Below are 18076 nucleotides of genomic sequence, written 5' to 3' on the forward strand. Positions count from 1 at the left end.
CTGTGATGCCAATTATGTCAATCTCATCATTTAGTCCTTTACACTCTAACTCTCCCATCTTACTTCTTAGACTTCTGGCATTGGCATACAGACATTTCAAAGTGTGGTTTTTGTTTGTATTAACAACCTGCTTTTCAGTTGTTTGGGATAATTTGGAATTCTTTAGCTCAGGTGATTCTTTACTTATAGGCACATGGACTGAGTTTGCATTTATTGAAACCTCTCTGTTGGGATGCCCTAACTCGCCTGTTTCATTAGTATCCTTCAAGGATACATTTCTCCACCCCATGCACTGCTGAGCGACTGTCGGCTTTCCCCCTTGTTCTAGTTTAAAAGCTGCTCTCTCTCCTTTTTGAAAGTTAGTGCCAGCAGCTTGGTTCCACTCTGGTTAAGGTGGAGCCCATCCCTTCGGAAAAGTCTCCCCTTTCCCAAACGTTTGTCCAGTCCTTCCCTGCACCCATTGTCTCATCCATGCATTGAGACTCCGGAGCTCTGCCTGCCTCTAGTGACCTGCGCGTGGAACAAGGAGCATTTCAGGGACTGATAATCTGGAGTTTCTGGATTTCAGCTTTCTACCTAAAATCCTAAATTTGGCTTCCAGAACCTCCCTCCCACTTTTTCCTATGTCGTTGGTGCCCACATGTACCACGACAGCCGGCTCCTCCCCAGCACTGTCTAAAATCCTATCTAGGTGACGCGTGAGGTCTGCCACCTTCGCACCAGGTAGGCAAGTTACCAGGTGATCCTCACGTCCACCAGCCACCCAGCTGTCTACATTTCTAATAATCGAATCACCAACTATGACGCCAACCTAACCCTTCCCTCCTGGGCAGTAGCCCTGGGAGACTCGTCCTTGGTGCAAGAGAACAATGCATCACCTGGAGAGCAGGTCCTTGCTACAGGATCCCTTCCTGCTACCCAGGGTGATGCTCTCCAACCGGGAGACCTTTCTCATCCAAGGCAGCACAGGGGTTGCCAGACTGGATTTGGCTACTATGTCCCTGAAGGTCTCATCAACGTACCTCTGTCTGCCTCAGCTCCTCCAATCTAGCCTCCAGATATTGGACTCGTTCTCTGAGAGCCAGGAGCTAATTGTACAGGATGCATACAAAGAACTTCTCACCAGCAGGTAAAAAATCATTCATGTGACACTCGATGCAAAGCCTCCCTCTTGCTGCTGGACTGCTGCATTCATCTTAATTTTGTTGAGTTCCTAGTTAAGTTTAGGTTGTTATTTATTTATTTAACACTTTTTTATACCGACCTTCATAGTAATAACCATATCGGATCGGTTTACATAAAACAAGGGTATAACTGATGCAATAAATAAAAGTAATTAACAAGAGAAGTGAATAAGGCAAAGTTACATTTAACAAGGACTAAAAAACTTGGGAAGCTTAAAAGCTAGAAGAAAGGTAAAGGCAGAAGGTAATTAAAAAACATAATACAAAAAGGAATTTGGGTTAGAGCATAAGTTCCTTTAACCAGTGAGTGCAAGAGTCCTTCGTTTGAATGGTTGGAGGACCTCAATCTTCTATGTCCAAGTGAGGGAAAAGAAGACTAAGGATTGTCTGGAGGATCATCGAAGGCTTGGTGGAATAGCCACGTCTTTAGTTTTTTCCTGAACGTAATGAGACAGGGTTCTAGTCGGAGGCTTGAAGGGATGTTGTTCCAAATAGACGGACCTGCTATTGAAAAAGCTCGGTCTTTGGTCGAGGAGAGGCGTGAGGCTTTAGCTGGGGGGTAATTCAGAGTACCTTTATGATTATCTCTAATTGGTCTGTTGGAGGAGTGAAGTTTGAAGGGAATTTCAAGGTTGAGTTGGAGATGATGATGGATGGATTTATGTATTAGGGTGATTGATTTGTAAAGGATTCTAAAATTTACTGGTAGCCAATGTAGGTTTCTGAGGATGGGTGAGATGTGATTTTCGCGGCTGGTGTTGGTCAGTAATCTCGCTGCAGCATTTTGTATCATCTGAAGCGGTTTAGTGGTCGACTTGGGTAGGCCAAGGAGAAGGGCACTGCAATAGTCAATCTTGGCAAATAGCAATGCTTGGAGGACTGTCCTGAAATCTTGGAAAAATAGAAGTGGCTTGAGTCGTTTCAGAACCTGGAGTCTGTAAAAGCAGTCTTTGGATGTAGTATTGACCATTTTCTTTAGGTTTAGTCTATTATCCAGAATTACTCCTAGGTCTCTCACCTGCTTATGAGTGATGTATGCGTTGTGTGGGTATGGTATGGGAATATTTTCTTCATTTGCAGAGATGAGGAGGAGCTCCGTCTTTGAGGAATTAAAGACCAAATTTAATCTATTGAGGAGGCTGGTGATAGATATAAGGCAATTATTCCAGTGGGTGAGTGCTTTTGAAATAGATTCTGTAATAGGAATAAGAATCTGTACATCATCTGCGTACAGATAATGAATTAAATTAAGGTCGGTTAGCAATTGGCAAAGGGGGAGGAGGTAAATATTAAAAAGGGTTGGAGAAAGGGATGATCCTTGTGGTACGCCTAGGGTGGATTTTGTTAATGGCGATTCTTTGTTATTGATTTTAACTTTGAAGGATCTATTGCAGAGGAAAGATTTGAACCAATTATGGGCAGAACCGGAGATACCAATATCTGTTAGGCGATCCAGGAGAATGGAATGGTTGACGGTGTCAAACGCCGCCGAGATGTCTAGCAGGACTAATAAAAAGGAGTAGCCTTTGTCTAAACCCATTATAATATGATCTGTAAGTGAGATAAGGAGGGTTTCCATGCTGCGTGCTTTGCGGAAGCCATATTGTGAGTGGTGTAGGATATTGTGATCTTCTAGGTATTCTGAAAGCTGTGTGTTTACCAGCTTCTCTGTTAGTTTTGCTAAAAATGGCAGATTGGAGATGGGTCTGAAATTGGCAGGATCATTAGGGTCTAGAATTGTGTTTCTTGAGAAGGGGTTTGAGTGACGCGGTTTTTAGGCTGTCAGGGTAACTCCCTTGGGTTAAAAGGCAATTTATGATACTTGTTAAAGGTCCTGCGATCGTGTTTGGAATGAGAAGCAGGAGATTTGATGGGATGTTATCTGCAGGATGGCTAGATGGTTTTTGTCTTTTTAGCAGGGATTCAATCTCTTTGGAGGATATTGATTCGAAGCTTTCAAGCTTGGCTCCCTTGATTGATTGAGGATTCTTGTCTGAGGTAAGAGGTAGAGTATTTGGTGGAAGAAGGGCGAGCATATTCAGGATCTTCTGTTGAAAAAATGAAGCAAGTTCATTAGCCTTAGATAGAGCTTGTTCGTCTGGGATAGGTTTTGTGATTTGAGAGACGTATGCGAACAGGGCCTGGGCATCGTATTGAAAATGATGAATTTTGTTAGCATAGAATTCCCTTTTTGTTAGTAGAATAGAGGTGCTGTAGTGATGTAGAAAGCCTTTGTACTTAGACAGGGTAGTTGTGTTGGGTGTTTTTCGCCATATATTTTCCCTGTGGCGTAGCTCCTGTTTCATCTGTTTTAGTTTAGGGGTAAACCAGGGTTGATTACCTTTTTTTGTAGGATTGTTTGTTTTAGAGACTGTTGGGCACAATTTGTTAGCAACCGATTCTGTGATCTTGTGCCAGGAAGTTAGGGCTGAGTCAGGATTAGAAATGTCTAGGTTCGTGAGTTCCTTGGAGAGCTGATCACTAAGTATTTCAGAAGGGCATGGTTTCCTGAATTGAATAGTAGAAAGGTGATGAGAAGTGTGTGTCTGTCTATCTATGGAAAAGGAGGATTCTATCAAGAAATGGTCTGACCAGGGGATTGGTGTGCAAGAAGGTACTGATGTGCAGAAGAAATTAGAATTGATGAAAATTAAGTCCAGAGTGTGTCCTGCTTTATGTGTAGGGCTATTAATGATCTGTGTGAAACCCATAGCACTGAGGGTGGTGAGGAGCGCTTCGCAGTTTGAGGATTGAGGTATAACGTCAGTGTGAAGATTGACGTCGCCTAAGATCATAGTTGGGAGGTCTAAGTTGATATGTTTCACAATGGATTCTATGAGTGATGAGGGGTCTATTTCTAAAACTCCGGGAGGAGCGTAGACTAGTAGAATTTGTAGTTGTTTTGACTTGACTAATCCCAATTCCAATTTAGATTCAGTCTTGATAGTATGAGTGGATAGTTTGAGTTCCTTTTTGGTGGCTAGGAGAAGGCCACCTCCTCTTTTTTGTGTCTGTGGAAGGTGAAAATGTCATATCTATGAATAGGAAGTTGATTGATTAGAGCAATATCAGTATTTTTTAGCCAGGTTTCTGTAATTGCACAGATATCTGGATTAGTATCCTGGAGATAGTCGTTGAGGATGTGTGTTTTTTTAGTTAAGGATTGTGCGTTGAAAAGGGTTACTGAAAGTAGTGTGAGGCCTAGAAGTTGGTTCAAAGGTGAAGTCATGATTGGAATAACTCTTTTTTGTATGTTATGGTTGGAGATAATTATGGGGCTTCTCCTTCGGTATTGAATGATTGGGATATTATAGGTATGCATGAGATTAGTTGGAGAGACTGGCTGCTGGGGATGCTGTATGTTAGAAGAATGCTGGACGAATGCAGGTTGAAAGTAGTTAGAAGAAAGCTGGGTGAAAGCATACAAAATTTTTCCTTTTTGTAGGATCAAATAATAAGATCCTCTGTAGGATCTTATTATTTGAGAGTTATGAGAGTTGGAATGTGTACAATTAGAGTCCTTTAAATGTTTAGTTGTATTCACTGATTAATCTGGTAGTGACCTACCAGGGGATGATTAAGCTCTCAAACTCTCAATAAGGGCTAGTGCCATTATATGATTTAGATAACAGCCTGATTCTCATTAAAAATCAAAGTGTCTCTTGCTTATAAATCAAGGGATGAGCTAGGGGTGAAGGGTGGGAGGGAAAGATACTAGAATTAACTCTTTCTGGCTTACTTATTATCTTAGACACACACAAACTCTAAAGAATATACCCCACTATTTCACCTCTCTCCAAACTTTTTCAGTCCTAAGATTTCCCAAAGCTATACTTACTGATCCTTTTCAACCACCAGAAAGTTGATCTTCTCTCAATGGATTGAGAGGTTTGAGCTTTCAGATCTCTTCTACTGCAAAGAATGAGAGACTCTGGAAGCTGGGGCTGTGGAGTTTGAAGCCTGGATTGCTCACTGTGACCTCTGCAGTCCTCTCCTAGGGGATACTGGGAACAGTATGAAGATGAGCCTTCCAATCCTCTTCTACTGCCTCAACCTATCTGCTGCTTTTGACGCCACTGATCACAGTCTACTCTTAACACCCTATTCTTGATTGGATTTCAGGACTCTGCTCTTTCCTGGTGTTCTCCTAATCTCTCCTATCGTACTTTTTCTGTATCCTCTGATGGTTCTTCCTCCACTGCCCATCCTAGGCCCTCTTCTCTATCAACACAACTTCCCTCAGTGCTCTGATCTCCCAGGTCTTTCAATGCCACTTTTAAGCCGATGACTCCCTCTACATCAGAAGTTTTGCCACAAATCCAGTCCCAAATTTCAGCCTGCTTATCTGACATCGCAGCTGGATGTCCCACTACCACCTTAAATGGCCAAGAAAAAGCTTATCCCTCCCTCCCCCGACAGAACTGACTTCCCCTCTTTTTCTGTCTCAGTGGATGGCACTCATCCTCCATGCTCTCTCAGCCTCTCGCGTTCTCCTTCTCTATGCACATCCAAAGGTTCTTCCTTTATAACACTAAAATCCATCTCTTCCTTCTGAGCATCTTATCAAAATGCTCACCCACTCTTATCTCCGACCTAAGCTACTGCAACTTGCTCTTTGCAGGCCTTCTGCTGAACCATCTTCCTCCACTGTAATCTACGCCAAATTCAGTTGCATGACTTACCTTTCTACAATGTCACTATGCCCATGTAACCCCAACTTCTCAAGTTGCTACACTGGCTCCCTCTTCTGTCTGCTTTGTCTTACAGTTCAAGCTTCTTCTCTATAAATGCATTCCCTTTGCAGTTTCTCATTACCAATGTGCCTGTACCAATGCGCCGAGTCTCCATCTTTCTTCCTGCCTGCTGTACTGGTTATATTACAGCACAATCACCTGTACAGAATCATGTAACTGCGCATGTAATGCTTGTTTCTTTTCCATCCCTCTTTCACAAGTTAAAGAGACTGCTCTCATGCTGCCAAAAAACTCTGACTCATTTCACAGTAAGCGTTTCTCCTGGAGGCGTGAAGGTCCCTGCTGCACCCTGAATATGCAGATCAAGCCAGAACTGGTACCAGACAAGGAGAGGAAAAATCCACCACTCCCCACCCACTGTGCCGTACACTTCCCGAGACCCTGTGTCCTGCTCCCTCTCTGGCCATATTCCAATCCAGTTTAAAAACTCAGGTTTTTGAGGCGGACTTTAAATTCTAAGCACTTCACTACAATACATGCACTTCCCATAGACTCTTACTTGTCATGTATGTTTGCCTTGACTACACTTTAAGCTCCATGGACCATCTCTCATGCCTGTCTGTCTGTCCAGCAGCGCTTTGAAAATGCTAAATAGTAGTAATGGTAACATTTGTTTTAATATACCGATTCTTAATACTTTCAAAACAGTGTACAAACAACTGTTGCGCATAAGAACAATATAGTTAAACCAATAATGAATAAAAATATATACATAAAAACCAAACAGCTCAACAACAAATAAAAACAAAAAGTTACTTCAAAATTAAAAACAAGTGATGAAAACATTCTAGGAATCAATCATAGACCTGCTTATACAGCCAGGATTTAATCAGCTTCCTACGTTTCATAACGTTGCGCTCTGCTGGAAGACAAAATGGTAAAGGGGTCCCACAGGAGAGGAGCCGCCTTGCTCCTTACAAAGTAATCTCTCATGCCAGGGCATTCTAAACTCCATTTGAGACCCACAAGGTTTATAAAGCAATTAAGATTAGCCAGATAATCAGGCCTTCCCTGAGATATAAAGCCTTAAGACAGAGTAGCTTAAAAACAATCTACAACCAGGGAAGGAGTACCAACGTGATCCGACTTGGAGGCCTCAAACACAACTCTTGCCACAGTGCTTTGAAGCAATTGGCTTGGTTTCCATGTATACAGAGAATTACGGTAGCTGATTCGTGATAAAAGGCAGGCACATGACAGCATTACTAAACCTGATTTATCCAAGAAAGGAGCCAATTTAGGCATCATCCAAAGGCTATAAAAAAACAGAATTAGACAAGAAAGACACTTGTTTTCACAAAGATAAGGCATTATCTAGATTCATCCCTAGAATTTTAATCATGTCAACAAGGGGAATGGTAACGTTTTGTATCCTGGGAGATCAGCTCGAGATTAGATTTGCACCGCCCAAACTAAACGGCTCTGGATTTTCAGGGAGTCAATATGCAGTCATGCAGCAAATTGGCAATTTTGTCCACACAATGATTAAACATCTACATATCTGAAACAGAGTCCAGATTAGAAAGCTGCACGCAGTGGGATATCAGCGCACAGGGAGCAGCTGAAACCTTGCCCTTGAATTAGCTTGAGTTAAATGGTTAAAAAGGGAGATTGCGTGTGACCCTGGGGAACCGCACAAGTTACTCCTCTCAAATGTGTCAGTCCCCCAGTCCACCAAAAATTACCAAAACATCCCTCTAAAAATGATCTAAACCAAACCAGGACAACGTTCCTGTAACCCGAGACAACAGCAGGCCATGGTCTCCCGTGTCAAATGCTGCACGTATATCAACTGAAACTAGGCGGCCATCTTTATCAATGTTCATCCTAACTTCATCAATCGTGGACAATAGTAGCAACGGCTGTGGTAAAACCATGTCCTGTAACAAATATCTTGTGGAACAGATACGGATGGGCTTGCTTTATTTATTTTTCAGGATCATTACGGCCCATCCACACAGAGCACTCAGCATTAGGATCCCTCTACGGGGAGGCCATTCCATGCATCCGCTGCTCACTCTAAATAAACATTTCCTTACATTACTCCTAAGTCCAGCCCTTTCCCTCTCATCCCATGGCCATGACCCCTCATTCGAGAGCCTCCAAGAGATGCACTTCCCGAGCATTGAAACCTTGCAGTAGGTATGGTGTGCGTCTCTATCACATCTCCCCTCATTCGAGAGCCTCCAAGAGACGCACTTCCCGTGCATGGAAACCTTGTAGTAGGTATGGTGTGTGTCTCTATCACATCTCCCCTCATTTGAGAGCCTCCAAGAGACGCACTTCCTGTGCATGGAAACCTTGTAGTAGGTATGGTGTGTGTCTCTATCACATCTCCCCTCATTCGAGAGCCTCTAAGACGCACTTCCCATGCATGGAAACCTTGTAGTAGTTATGGTGTGTGTCTCTATCACATCTCCCCTAGCCGACCTGGCTCTGCCACCCCCTCCCCTCCAGGCTGGGAAGCCTGAGATTCACCCGGAGGTGCCTACCCCTAGGAAATCAGCCATGCAGAGCTGCTGGCCTGGGAGCACCCGTTATTCCACCAGGCTGAAAATGCACCTTGGCTCTGGGAGGCCTACAGATTTTTTTTTTTGTAAGAACTCTGCTGTCGCAACTGCTAGTCAGAAGCTACCAGCAACTGCTTAAGGGCACACGTCCCTTATAGCCATAAGTGAGGTCATAAAGGGGAAAAAAAAAAAAGGGTGTGATCTCCATCTCCAGGAGCCGTGGAGTGAGGTATCGACTGGTCTAGCAGGAAGAAAAGGAACTGCATTTTTATTTATTCAATTTTATAAACCGCTATCTGCAATAAATTGCTTGCAGAGATAGAAGAGTACAACCAAACAAACAGATAACATACATCTATACACACCCACAAACATTTATCTTGTTACTAAAAGTTTGTTAGAACCAGTTGCTATGCCAATGTCTAACCAGCAAGTTCTGTGTACAGCAGCTTTAACGTTGATGAATTGAACAAAATAAATGAATCTTCCAAGTGACTTCCTGAGTTATATAGTCAATAGGCTAAAAGCAGACCAGCAGCAATATCACGCATCTGTGGTGAAAAATAAATTCATTGCGCACCCCAAAATGTGGAGAGCAGCTGTCAGTGCCTGGGCAAAGAGAGAGAGAGAGAGACGCAACAATGCAGCCAGAAAGTAAGAGCCAGCAGGACTCACCGCTCAGGCCACACATGACCTCCACTGTTCCCTAAATTAACTAAACCTGGGGGAGGGCAAGCAGGCGGCCGAGACACGAGAAGCATCCAGGAACGGGATAATCACCGGCGACTTTCCTGAGCACCAATCAAGGAGATTGCCCCTTCTAGCTCCAGCTCTAGGCCTTCATTAGGAAACTCGTTCAGGACACGGTGAAGGCATTTCACAGAAAGAGGAGGAATGTGGGACAGATCAGCGGCTGAGCCCGTGGGACTCTGCAGTGTGGCACGCGCGCACACACACACACACAGAGCCACAGCCACACACACAGCCACACGCGCACACACACACACAGACACGGGCGCGCGCACACACGCACACACAGACACGGGCGCACGCACACACGCACACACAGACACGGGCGCACGCACACACGCACACACAGACACGGGCGCGCGCGCACACACAGACGGGCGCGCGCGCGCACACACAGACACGCACGCGCGCACACACACACACAGACACGCGCACACACGCGCACACCACACTTTGCAGTGATTCGATATTCCTCCAACTAATGATTTATTATCCACTAATGCTGTACAAGTTAATTAATGAAAGAAAGGCAGAGCAAGGCGCTCGGGTATCTCTCCTGCCAAGGCTGGATGCAGAGGAGCTCTGCTGAATAACTTGTAAGGCTGTAAATATCATTTTAAAAGTCGCCCGCTTAAATGATAAAGCCAGCCTGCAGCCCACGCCCGGGCACGGTTCTTGCCTTCCCAGGACATGCCTGCCGCCAACACAGAGAGCTGCGAGGCAGGCTGGGAAAGGGAAGCCCAGAAATCAGCCAGGAGCTAACAGCAGCACATTTTATGGCTTAAAGTGAGTAAGCACTTAACATCTCTGGAAGCAGACTCCATCTGATACTATCACAGCTCTGACTCAGACGCGCGTGGCTGCTCCCTGCTCAGACAGCAGCAAAAGCCAAACTCTCGTTTAAGAGCCTTCACTGGGCTTTCAGAAGACGATGGGCACAACACAAGGAAATTTACTCAGATAAGGGCTGTCTGAGAGCTACATTCAAGTACCCAGACCCCAAATGCAGCTCTGCCCGTGCCCCTCCCTCCCCCCGCAGCGCCCCCCACTGTTCCACTACAGAGACCCCATACCCAGCTCTGCCCGTGCCCCTCCCTCCCGCCCCGCAGCGCCCCCCACTGTTCCACTACAGAGACCCCATACGCAGCTCTGCCCGTGCCCCTCCCTCCCGCCCCGCAGCGCCCCCCACTGTTCCACTAGAGACCCCATACGCAGCTCTGCCCGTGCCCCTCCCTCCCGCCCCGCAGCGCCCCCCACTGTTCCACTACAGAGACCCCATACGCAGCTCTGCCCGTGCCCCCCCTCCCCCCCTGCAGCGCCCCCCACTGTTCCACTACAGAGACCCCATACGCAGCTCTGCCCGTGCCCCTCCCTCCCGCCCCCCCCGCAGCGCCCCCACTGTTCCACTACAGAGACCCCATACGCAGCTCTGCCCCTGCCCCTCCCTACCCCCCCCGCAGTGCCCCCCACTGTTCCACTACAGAGACCCCATACGCAGCTCTGCCCGTGCCCCTCCCTCCCCCCCGCAGCGCCCCCCACTGTTCCACTACAGAGACCCCTTACGCAGCTCTGCCCGTGCCCCCCCCCCCCCCCCGCAGCGCCCCACACTGTTCCACTACAGAGACCCCATACGCAGCTCTGCCCGTGCCCCTCCCTCCCCCCCCCGCAGCGCCCCCCACTGTTCCACTACAGAGACCCCATACGCAGCTCTGCCCGTGCCCCTCCCCCCCCCCGCAGCGCCCCACACTGTTCCACTACAGAGACCCCATACGCAGCTCTGCCCGTGCCCCTCCCTCCCCCCCCCCGCAGCGCCCCCCACTGTTCCACTACAGAGACCCCATACGCAGCTCTGCCCGTGCCCCCCCCCCCCCCCCCGCAGCGCCCCCCACTGTTCCACTACAGAGACCCCATACGCAGCTCTGCCCGTGCCCCTCCCTCCCCCCCCGCAGCGCCCCCCACTGTTCCACTACAGAGACCTCATACTCAGCTCTGCCCGTGCCCCTCCCTCCCCCCCCCCCCCCCCGCAGCCCCCCCACTGTTCCACTACAGAGACCCCATACGCAGCTCTGCCCGTGCCCCTCCCCCCCCGCAGCGCCCCCCACTGTTCCACTACAGAGACCCCATACGCAGCTGTGCCTGTGCACCTCACTTCTGTCCTGTAGTGCCCCCTATCCCAATACTTTCACATCCCCCACAAACAACTCTGCCAATGCACCTAAATCCTGCCATTGAAATAGAGAGAACCCTCCCCCCACACACACACACCTGCACCCCCCCCCCCCACACACACACACCCCCCACACACACACCTGCACCCCCCCCACACACACACCTGCACCCCCATTCCAATCCAGAGATCCACTTACAGAATCCCGGACCTGTAAATGCAGCAACGGCTGAGAATTGTATGAATATTTTATGTGTGGCTGTGGCATCCGTTTGTGTTATTCACATCAACCACTACTCCATGCGTTATTTATTCCAAGCTGAGTAAATAAAACATTCGCTTTGCAGAGCAGAGACATGAACTAAGATGTAGCACGTCCTTCCGTGACGCCGGCAGCCTTAGCCCGTAACCTTCTGACGCAGCTTAAGCAGCTCAGGTCTGCTCTTCCCGCCCACGGCGAGGCCGACCAGCAGACCCGGCTTCCAGCCCTGTGACCCCCAGTCCCAGGCCAGCAGCTAATGCTCGGCAGTGACGCCTCAGTGCCGAGATTCGGGGGTGCAGCGAAGCTCCAGAACTGGCAGCGCAAGGGCTGGGGGCGAGCAACACTAACAGGGCAAAGCCCTCGCCAGGGAAGGCGCAGGGCGCTGCAGACACAATTGTGATTGAGCTGGGAGCCCACAAAAACAGAGAGAAATTGCCAGGCAAAACGGAACAAAATGAGAAGAACAACATGCCTTTCATACAAACTGTGCCCCAGTATGCTTTGCAAGCGTGACAGCGCCAGGCCGGCAACTGATACGGCAGGGGATGAAGCAGGCACCATCCGAGACCACGCAGCTCTGAACTTATTCTAAGGCGGCAGAGACTGTAACGTGCGCACCTAACCAAACTGTAAAAGAATTCCTGCCTTGTACGAAGCTGGGCAGAGGGGCCTTTTGGAAAGGTGAAGGCGGCTGGTGGGGATGGGGGCAGTGCTTTCAGTTCAGTAATTACTCTTCCTTTGCCTGCTCCCAGTCTCTGATTTCTCATGCAAATGATTCTTGCTGTAACGGGAGGGACTGGCCCGGTTTGGAAGGCAGACCCCCGGTTTGTAAAAGCAGCAAATCCTGAGTTCAGTGCAGGGCTTAATAACTTGAGGCAGCACTGCCACCCACAGACCGCAGCGGTGCACGGCGCCCGGCACTACCATCTCCTCTGAAAGACACCGACCCAGGAAAAAGCTTTCCAGCTGTTTGCATCACTTGATCGGGCAGTTTATCCGCTCGGTAGCGCCTGACTGGCCGGCTGGGACGGGGACGCAGCAGCGGCTCCCGTTCATGGCAACACTGTGAAGGGGGTAAACATCTACCAGAGCGTTCCTGGGTTTTGGGATAAGAAAGGATGTTTTTCTAAAAAGGAACCCGGAGAACCGATGCCCCAAGGCTGATAAACACAGGCCTAAGCCAGTCCGAATCCAAGTCCTTCTAAAGCACCCTCTCCCTTAGGCTGCGAAAGGGCGAGCTGTGACCGCTTCCGCCTGCCGGGCGCCACCATTCATATTTACAGGGAGGGAAGGATAAATACTCCGGTGCCCAATTGCTTCTGCCCCGAGTGATCAAACACGGCTCGGGGTCGTTCACATGGACGGGCCTGGGATCAGCAGAGGTCCCAGGCTCTCAGACCCTGACCTGCAAGGCAGCTCTTTTATTTACTTCATCCAGCCCGCGGTTTTAGTGCAAAGCTGCTTAGGAAGCAAACTTTTAAAAGTTGCAGAAAACCACCATAGGGCCTACCTACTCTGCCCATCCAGGGTTAATAAACCAACACGAGGAAGACTGAGGAGTTACTGCAAGGTAGAATGGAGCATGCGACAGGCCGAAGACAATCGGGCTCGTTTCATGTTTTAGCTCGGGGCTTACTTTCTGTGGCAGTGGAACGGACAGCCTGGCCTGGGAGCTGTGGTCACCAGTGCAAGGCGGGGGGAAGGGAACGCCATCGCCTTACTAATACGAGCCTGATGTATTTCTACGTCGCATCCATAAGCAACGAGAGTTACAATGAGCATGAGATGCAGAAATCATCAATGGGGAAACGATTTTAGGTAAATTTTCTGACCATAAAGGATCCCATTGTTTCCCATTTTAGTAACTGTTTCTCTTACAGAAACTGGAGAAACTCTCCCGAAGCAGAGCACAGCAGATAGGTGACCATGGACAGACAGACAAGGCTAGCAAGACCAGAAGGCGCTTTGAAGTGGCTGGATTCCAGCTTCATTTGAAGCATTCATGTAAAGCAGGCGTTTTCAAACTAAAAATGCCGAGGCCTCTACGTTCCTACTTATCTCCATCAGTGCTTGGGACGGTACTTCAGTCTTTGCTGCTTGATCACATAGATTATCGCGCCAATCTGTTTATGGGTCTTTCTGAGCAGATGATTAAAGCTACCCAACTAGTTCAGAGCGCCGCAGCTCGTAGATGGTCTGGGATGCCTCGCTGGGACCATGTTAAGTTCCGTTCTGCAACTATTGCACTGGCTCCCAGTTAAATGGAGGGTGAAATTCGGATTGCTGATTATCGTTCTAATAGTGTATTAGAAGATTTGTGTGTTTTAAAAAGACAAAGCTATCCTGGTACGTGCCAATAAGATCACTACATTCTGAGATTGCCAATTTGCTCGAGTTACCCGCCTGCTAGAGAATTCAAGAGAGCTGCAACACGTGCCGGGGGCTTTCCATGGGCTGCTCCGGCCCTGTGCAATTCTATCCCGGTGCAGCTCACAGGCGAAGTTAACATCCGTGTGCTCAGGAAGCCATTAAAGCTATTGTTTAGAGAGGCTGATTGCCAAGTTGTGTTTTACGTTTTTGGTATTTTGTGATCGTCTGTTTTAAATTTGTTTTAATCTGTATACAAATACAAAAATATCCTTAAATTCTTTCTTCCGTGCTTATTACCTTGCACATCTAAGGGGAGCCCATCAACGAGACAGGTCCTTCCTGCACAACACACATCCCAGTAACCCTGCTCTCAGCTGACCAGAATATTTTTTTGCAGCAGGGCGAACCTCTCCAGAGCTCAGGCTAGTTAGTTAGGCAGCTCTAGAAGTTTTCAGAAGAAGAGGTCAGAACGCCTGTTCCTTCTGTCACAGCCCTCAGCAGCTGCTCCCAAGTAAAAAAAAAAAAAAAAAAAAAAAAATCAGGCTTCTTACCTGCAGCTCCTTTGAGACTCTCTCCAAGTGGTCTGTGATCTTATCCATCAGGTCACTGTACATCTGCTCGGAGTGCTGCTGGCATACACATTTATACACACAACTGCAGGGGAAAGAGAATGAAGCTGTAACCGAAGAATGTCACCCCCTGATGGATTCAGCAAAGGCGGCCTTCCCTGCGCATCCCCAGCCTAGTCAGGCTGCGGAAAGCAGAGCGTGCATGCACGGCAAATTACGTCTAAAGAGAGTCACAGAAAACGGGAATTAAACAGCTTAAAATGAATTGGACAGCACAATGAACTGAAATCCCCATGATCGTGTCGTCATTCAGCGCATGAACAACTATATGAGAATTACAAAATCTACAGACGAGTACTGCTGCACGCATCTCCATGATATTCTCTGCCAGGTTTGGCCTCCGCTCAGAGAAGGCATTTCATTCCTGAAGAAGCCTTCCCACCTGTTGCAAAATGTTTCATCCCTGCCGTCTGTGCAGCTGGGGTCTTTAGTGCAACCAGATTTCCCAGGATGAATTCAATTTTTTACAGGCCAGAGGAAGCTAAGGTCGTGGTCAATTTTGGTTCTGAGTCAATGTTAAAGCCTTATTTTAAAATAAAGTCTGTGAATTCCTTGGTTGAAAAGCTACAATTTTTCCAGACGTTGGTAAGAGGGAAACATTTTATTCCTCACATTCTCAAGTTATTTAAGCTTAAGGGTAAAGTTATACTTACGTTCCCTAAGAACGCCAGGGAAATAACTTTTACAGAGTCAGCCCTCAGCCACTGACATCCTCACTGCTTTAAGGCCAGGAAGGCTCGTCCCCCGTATGGATGCTTAGATAGGCACCAGCTTCTATTTCTTTGTAAATATTTTTTTAAATAAGTTTCTGTGCTGATTTTTCTCTTACTCTCCTCTTTCTATATGCTTTTTCTTCTTACTCTTGAACTACTTTGTTTGGATACGTATGTAGGGTTGACCTCTTTGCGGCTGAATCTGAAATAATTCTAGCATTCTCGGTTTTTTATTTTCTTAAAACAAATATACAAGACAATCTTGCATGGAAAAAAAAGTAACGTGTGGTACTAAAGAATTAAGTATCATTATTCTACTCAAATATCTTCAAAGCCATTATCAACACGATTACAAGGAACGCAAGCCAGAACTTTTTTTTTTGTAAGCAAAGCCAAAAGAATGGAACATTTTGCCTGTAACCCTCCGGCAATTAATGATATGAGTATTTTAGGAAACAATTAAAAGCACATTTGCTTTCACATGTTTAAGTAATAGTGCTGTTGGTAGCTGCAGGTATTTTTATTAAGCTGATCGGATTGCATATTCTAATGTTTTGATTATATTTTATTTTAAGATTATGATTTTTATTTATTTTTTTTTTAAATCTGCTTAGCACGATTTATTGCTATAAACAGAATAAATCCAGTAATAACGAAGAGCAAAAACCCAGACTGATAAACTGCCCAATACAAATTAATCTGAGAAAACCGCCCTCTATGGGGAACAAGTATCAGAATGATATTCAAACGTGCTCTTACATATAATCCACAGGCTCCTGCCCGCAATGGGCCTCAACCAGCACAGTATTTTCAGGGTAAGGCACATTCCCTGAGGCAGGCAGAAGCTGTCGAAACATTAATGTCGGGACAATATAAGTACTGAGCAATTTTGAAAGGGTGGGCCTACATTTAAAAGATATATTGTAAAAGTTATTAAGTTATCCTGTAAAAATAAGAATCCATGTCTTGTTTGAACTAAAAGTTTACTGTAAACCGATGTGATCTCTCAATCGAATGTCGGCATATAGAACCAATTAAATAAAGAGGGTGGTTTTCTTGGATTAATTTGTATTTGGCAGAATAAACAGAATAAAAACACTTAAATAAATTACAGATAGAGCCCATCATTTTGTTTGGGGGGGGGGGCAGAATTTAGGAAAACAGCTAATGAATGAATTGCAAGGAAAAGAAAAAAAAACCAAAAAAAGACATCTTAACCCAAAAGAATTTTCAAAATACCATCCCAACAATTACCCACATCACCTCAAAAGAAGGAGATACCCCTTTATCACAAAGAAACACAGAAAGTTGAGAAGACAAGAAAAAACATTTTACATCCCGATAGGAAATAGAGAGACTCCAATCTGCAAGACCTTAAATCTAAGTACAAGGAAAGCCTGACTCTAGATAAATCAGGAAAATCTCTGATCTTATTATAAAAAAGTTTTCTCTAACTCTAAAAAAAACCCCACTAACAGCATCAGATTCTAATGAAAAGTTAATCAGAGCTGCAATCAATGACACCTCTTTACTTCTCTGTATAAAAGCAGCATGTTTCCTCACTGTAAATGCTCTACGTAAATAGAATAAATTAGCCATTACACGAGTGATGTCATCGGCGGCATCAGATTCGCCTCTCCTAGCTAAAGCAGCTTTCATCTACTGAGCATGTGCGAGAGTTTCCACGTGGTCGTTCCCTCATGAGCCTCCTCAATCTAAATCAGAGCTAAATCTAGCTATGTAGTTGACTCTCCAGGGTGGGTATTCTACGGCTAATTCATACTATCTATATAAAACACCATTTACAGTAAGCCAACTTGCTTTTTCCATCGATAAGCAGGCTAAAATGCGGAAGTCCCAAGTTGAGACCTTCAGTACAGTGTTCGTTTAAGTAAGCAACCTGGCCCCCTCTGTGGAGAGCAGACTACTGGTTGAAGAAGCTATGGAAGACAGCTGTCTGAATTTACCATCACAGCTTGAAAGGTTGTCCAGACAGTAGTGGAATGTACAGATAACCAAGTCGCAGCTTTACAGATGATTACTATGAAGACAGCTCTCAGAACAAAAATGATGAGCCTGGAGAACGTCTATAACTGGAAGGCTTGCGAAAGGATGGCAGTGTGTGATACAGCCCACTAGCTGGATGGACAAGGAACAAATGGCCACTGCTATCCATAGACCGATGGGATCACAGAATACAGACAGCCAATCAGCCAGGTAATGTAGTAAAACTCTGTTCCAGATATATGGGACAACCCTCCCACAGAGGAAAAAATAAAAAAGCCTTCTGTCGTCCACACACATGGCAAGATTTTGGTGAAAAAAAGATCACTTCAGAAAAAATGCAAGATGTTATGAAAGGACTGCAGTTAATGACTTGAAAAGATGATGAGACCGTTACCAGGAATGCCACCTTGCAGGTTAAGATACTTCCAAGAAGCCAACATCATCTGCTCGACTGTGAGATCACATGTACAGGATAATTTGAAACTGGAGGATTTAAGTGCCAGCAAAAACAAGATACCAAACAATGAAGAGCGAGCAGTATTTCCTATACTTGGAATCAGCAAGCTGTGGTGGCCGTAAGGCACTAGCCTCACTGATAAAGCACTGAGACTTATTGGTGAAAGGGGAAGTAAGCACTGTAGAGAGGGGGACCACTTGCTACCTGGATGAAAATCTGCTATCTAGAGCTGTACTTCTAGTTAAGGTATAGTCAACTGGAAGATGCTCTGGA

At 46.3% G+C, this 18076-nt stretch overlaps 1 protein-coding gene across 5 annotated transcripts in view; it reads right to left on the reverse strand.

The window, feature by feature from the left end:
* The window catches only part of CACUL1 (CDK2 associated cullin domain 1), a 200716-nt gene that overhangs the window by 155061 nt on the left and 27579 nt on the right, over nucleotides 1-18076 (reverse strand). For all 5 annotated transcript variants that reach the window (XM_029610503.1, XM_029610500.1, XM_029610502.1 and 2 more), the window contains exon 3: nucleotides 14549-14651. In XM_029610503.1, the coding sequence (XP_029466363.1) occupies nucleotides 14549-14651 (103 nt within the window). The remainder of the gene's footprint in view (nucleotides 1-14548; nucleotides 14652-18076) is intronic.

This window comes from Rhinatrema bivittatum, chromosome 7 (assembly GCF_901001135.1).
Source record: "Rhinatrema bivittatum chromosome 7, aRhiBiv1.1, whole genome shotgun sequence".
Classification (NCBI taxonomy): Eukaryota; Metazoa; Chordata; class Amphibia; order Gymnophiona; family Rhinatrematidae; genus Rhinatrema; species Rhinatrema bivittatum.